Source organism: Amblyomma americanum, chromosome 4 (genome assembly GCF_052857255.1).
Source record: "Amblyomma americanum isolate KBUSLIRL-KWMA chromosome 4, ASM5285725v1, whole genome shotgun sequence".
Lineage (NCBI taxonomy): Eukaryota > Metazoa > Arthropoda > Arachnida > Ixodida > Ixodidae > Amblyomma > Amblyomma americanum.
Window position 1 is genome coordinate 146,920,827 of NC_135500.1, and position 5,422 is coordinate 146,926,248.

At 51.2% G+C, this 5,422-nt stretch overlaps 1 protein-coding gene across 1 annotated transcript; it reads left to right on the plus strand.

Moving 5' to 3' along the window:
- The first annotated feature begins 3,535 nt into the window (after positions 1 to 3,535).
- LOC144129870 (uncharacterized) lies at positions 3,536 to 4,708 on the plus strand. The gene has a single exon (XM_077663932.1). The coding sequence runs from the start codon at positions 3,536 to 3,538 to the stop codon at positions 4,706 to 4,708; it is 1,173 nt and encodes a 390-aa protein (XP_077520058.1).
- The last annotated feature ends 714 nt before the right edge of the window (positions 4,709 to 5,422 follow it).

Genomic DNA, 5,422 nt, shown 5'->3' on the forward strand with positions numbered 1-5,422 from the left:
CGCCTCGCAGTATGGAAAGCAGGACAGCACATACACCTCCGAGACGGCCGAAACCAAAAAGCCAACATACCGTCCCGCAGCGCACAGCCGTCGGGACCATACTTAATACGCTTATATATATCAGGATACCCACTGCGTATACAATCGGCTTGGTTGAGAGAAATAGCACCACAGTTAAGTGTTCGTATTGTACCGCGAAGCTTAGGCTTATTACGCATGCCATGCAGCCCAGTCCGGCTACAGTTGCGGAGAGGAGGCGTGGCGTGGCGATTTTTCTGACCGCAGCATACAACAAGCCAAATACCACCAGGTTCGTTGCGCTGGATGCCCACTGGTACCAGGCGGTTACTCCGGATGTTACCTTGCCCTCGTACATCAGTATCGAGAACATTGTGAACGACACGGCTGCGGATGAGCCGAACATCACAAATGCACGCCGTTGTACTTCTTTCGCTTCAGCGACGTCCTTTGTCGTTACCATGATCCGCTTTGATGTCCTGACAACCTCTCCCTTGAGCCTTTCCAGCATGCAGGCTGTCGTGGAAACGGGAAAGTGGTTCTCTTTGGCCGCGCTGATCATTATTATTTCGGCTTTGACCACGTTGCCCTCGGCGACGCACCAACGCGCTGACTCGTGCACAGCGGCGAATGCGTACAGCGTGAGGACTGTCGGCGCGAGCATGAGACCCTGCTGAAGAATCCAGTCGGTCTTTCGTAGAAGGCGCACTACGGAGAGCCACACTTCGGCCATCAACAAGCCAGCGGTCATGGCGGCGCAGACGTACCTGTTCCGGTTGTCGTGCGTCGACACCTCAAACAACAGGGTGCAGGACAGTACACCGACTGTGGCAGCGCAGCCAGCGTTGAAGAACCTGGAGAGGATGTACATAATGTACGATCCTGCGAAACAGCCTGATAGCGTCGCCAGCTGTAGGGCCGCCACAGCCGAGAGAAGCACAGGCATCCTTCCGATGCGGTCCGCTATATGTCCGACTGCGCTCATGAAGACTAGGGAGCCGGCGATGTAGACTGCCTGCGCCAGAGCCCGAAGGGGTCGCCTGTGGCACACCAGGTTCCAGCGGCTTACAATGGACCTCTGTTCTTTTTCTGGGTCGTAGTCCCACTCGTCACAGTACACAACCTGCGTGTCGTTCGGGTCGCTTGGGTGTTTATAGACGGTGCATCGACTGAAACGCCCATCGGCCTCCAGAGGGATCGCCCTGTCCTTCCAGGCATCAGCAGACATCATCACTGCACCCTCGGGCTGCTTGCACCAGTGGTCGACGTCGCCAGCGATGAGACGGAACACGAGAGTGTGGCAGTGCTGCGCACACACGGCGCACATGGCTAGAATGCAGAACCAGCGCTGGAAATGACCGTGGCCGAACACGTCACCGCAGTCGTAGCAGTCGCTGGTAACTAGGTCGATTCTGCTGAGCTTTCGCCGTGACAACAGCAGCATCCTTAGTGACAGTAGTGGAGGTAGTTGCTGCTCCCAAGCAAAGTTGCACCAAGGTCACAGTGGGCCGTGGTTCGCCTGTCTTCTTTTCTTCCTCTCGAGATGTTCACACTGGCGCGAGGCTGAATCGCTGAGAGGCCTCAGACGAAGTTAAAAATTATAAGTCGTATTACTGCCGTATATGGAAGCACGCATAATTCCGAATTACACTTCAGTACCACATTTTACGTCAAGGTCATTTGTTTCAGCAGTTGTATATTGCTATTATGGTCCTCGGCCAAGAGTGTACATTATGAGTTCTGTTCATGGCAGTGTGTGCTTGTTCTCTGCCGTGGCATGTGTGGACCGACAAAACAAAGGTCTCGAAACGAATGCACAGGAGCAAGGGCGTCTAAAATCGCTCTTACTTAACGCTTCGTACAAGAACACATATGACAACACCTTGACGTTGTGTGTACAACCTATTATTCCGAACACCCCAAGGACCATGAAGAAAAACGCTTTCGTACATTTTGTTCGTTCATTGCTTCAATCAGATAACCACAGTGTGCATAAAAGGACAAACACAAATCACAAGATTTAGCACCTCATCATTCGAAGTCTCTTGTATCTTCATTTGTGTGCTTTATAGAATAAATGGGTTATAGCTAACAGTGTGAAATAGAATCAAATAATATAACAGAAGGCACGGCTTTCATCAATCTTTGATTTCCTGATTTCTTATATCAAATTGCTAAATGGTATTGCAAAACATTTTTTGACCACTCAGAAGATGTGCTGTTATTTGTCCAGCAAATGGTTTTATAATATATATTTTTCCTCAGATTGTTGTGAAAATACTACAGTATTAATAAAAATTAGTCGAAGGCTATTTCATCATTGATTGTGTTCGTAGTGGTGTGCTATAAGGTAAGAGATTCCTAATATCTTTTTCACGAAGCACAAATTTTAGTTATTTTTTCTGATCGAGTGTCGATTGTCATATCTAGAGGAAGAAGAAATTGCACACAGGCAATTTCAACGCCATAAATGAGAATAGCATAGATTGTCTTCAAAACCCCAATATCCTAGAAGTGATAAGAAATATACGGGGCCTTAACTGAAAAACAGTGGTGAAAAAATCTCCCCTATAAGGTGCTTATCGATGGGAAAAACGTAATCAAAAGAATGCCAATTTTTCCAGTCATTTTTTCGCAATTTTCAGCACAAGAGGATCTCACACGATTTTCTTATTTCAGCCACAACACTTCGAGAAAGTAAACACGAGCTAAGGTTTTAACTTGCTAAATCGTGTGTTTAGCTTAGTTGGCATATAATTGTGCTTTGCTGGATCGTTGGCGCGTGTGGCGACGATATTTGTTAGATAGTAGTTTGAGTGATGAAAACTATGACGTGCAAAGCACAGCGCGACAGTGTGTTTAAGCGCTCACCAAGTAGTTTTAGCTCCCATATAAAATTGATTCTATGAAAAGACCATTCGAAACTCTCGAACCTATTTTGTTTATCCGTTGCAATACATCATGTACCGATAGCTAAATAGGTATGCAAAAATATCAGATTTATGCGCTAAGAAACCAAGAGGGCAGTCATTAGCAATACGGATAAGATTGCTAAATTAGCAGAAGAGTTCTACACAATTCTCTACAGCAGCTCTTTTAATAAGCAGATTAATGAGACAGACGGTTGTGCACAGGACGTGGATATCGGGCCAGTAACAAAAGAGGAAGTAAATAAGGTATTAGGAGCAGTGCAAAAGGGCCAATCAGCTGGTGCAGATCACATAACAGCAGGTTATTTGAAGTACTGTAGAGAAATTGTGCTAGAGAAACCGTCCGTTTCATATACGCAGAGCCTCATGACAGCTAGCGCGCCGTAATCTTGAAAAATCTATAATACTGCTACGGACGCTGGGAGGACGACGAAGTGGTTGGTAACGAAGACGACGCTGAGGTGCGCGCAGGTTACCTCTGCTCTTTCTACTGCTGCTTCTAGCCGCCACGTATCATTTGGTGGAGGTTGCTAAATTCCATCCCCGACCTGAAGCTGGCTCTCCGTCGTGGCCGCCGTCTCGCCAACATGTCTACCGAGTCCAAGCCATCTCCCTCACCGTCAACACCGCCAGCGGTCGTCGTCGCCCACCACCGCGAACCGGGCACGTTCTGCGGCACAGACGACGTTGATGTGGACGATTGGCTGGCCCTTTACGAACGCGTCAGCACGCTCAACAGGTGGGATTCAACGCTGATGCTCGCTAATGTGATATTTTACCTGACCGGCACCGCGAGAGTGTGGTTCGAAACCCACGAAGATGACTTGACCTCATGGGACATATGTAAGCAGAAGCTCCGCGACCTCTTTGGAAAACCCATCGGCCGCCAACTCGCCGCCAAGAAGGCACTCGCGTCCCGCGCCCAAACCTCCTCCAAGCCATACATAGCCTACATACAAGACGTCCTCGCCTTGTGCCGTAAAGTTGATAAAGACATGTCCGAAGCAGATCGAGTTGGCCACATACTGAAAGGCATTGCCGACGATGCCTTTAATCTGCTTCTATGCAAAGACTGTTCCACGGTCGCTTCTGTTCTTGAGGTGTGCCGCCGTTTCGAGCAAGCCAAACACCGGCGCATTTCTCACCGTTTTGACCGGCTGCCGAACACTGCTGCTAGCTCCTCCTGTGAAGATCTGCCAACATTGCGGCAGCCTTCCGACCCAGCTAACTTAACCCGTATCGTGCGCCGCGAACTGGAGGCGATGACGCCCGCTGTTTCTTCCTTGCCACTGCCGGACAACACCTTGGCCCTCATCCAAGCCGTCGTTCGCCAGGAGGTTGCGAACTTGGCCGTCCCTTCTCCTCGCGTCGTGGACAACGCTCATGCCAGCCCGGACCCTCCAGTGATCGCAGCTGCCACTTACAGTCGCAGCTTCTCGCCTCGGTACCGATATCGCAATCCTGCCGAATGGCGTACCTCTGATGACAGGCCGATCTGTTTTACCTGCTCTCGCGTCGGACACATCTCCCGTCACTGCCGCAGCCGTTGGTCCCAGCCACCTCGCCCCTACTCCTTCGTCGACCGCCGCAACGACTACGGCCCGCACCGCTTCACACCACGACCCGATCCGCTCCCTGACGAGCCCGCTCCGCACGCTCGTGGGTCCAGCCGCTCACCTTCCCCATTAGGCCGCTCCCGTTCTCCTCCCACACGCCGCAGCCCTTCTCCTTCGACCTCCCGCCATTTCTCGGAAAACTAACCGATGCAGCCGCCGGAGGTGACGCTGCATCATTGACCCGGCCTGAAAATCCTCTCGACCCCAGCTGCCCAACGTAATCTCTTGAATGTTCTCGTGGATGGTGTCCGGTCCTTGCCCTCATTGATACTGGCGCCCAAGTGTCTGTCCTGAGCTCTTCTTTGCGCCGCCGTCTGAAGAAAGCTCTAACGCCTGCCGCCATGTCCACGGTTCGCGTCGCCGATGGCAGCCCGCTGCCGTGATTGGAATGTGCACTGCGAGAGTCAGCATTGCCGGGCGTCATATACCCGTTCTATTCACCGTCCTGACCCGGTGCCCTCAGGACATAATCCTAGGCCTTGACTTTTTAACAGCCCATTCAGCTCTTATTGACTGTTCCTCAGGCCTTCTTCGATTGGATTTGCCCCTGTGCAATGATGACTCCACCAGCTCACCTCGCCTTCAATCCACCGAGTTTGCCCGTCTCCCGCCACAAACTGCTGTCTACATCCCTCTGTCGCCTTCTCCTCCCGTCCCTGATGAAGACTACGTCGCCTGCCCTATCACCGCTGTGATTCTGAATCGTAATGTCCTTTTCCCCCACACCATTGTCCACATCACCAACAACTGCACCTGCCTCCCTGTCCTCAACTTCAGCCTGTCCCCTCAGGTACTTCCGACCGGCATTTCCCTTGCTGATCTGTCCCCATTGACCGATTGCACAGTTTCTGTCCTGGC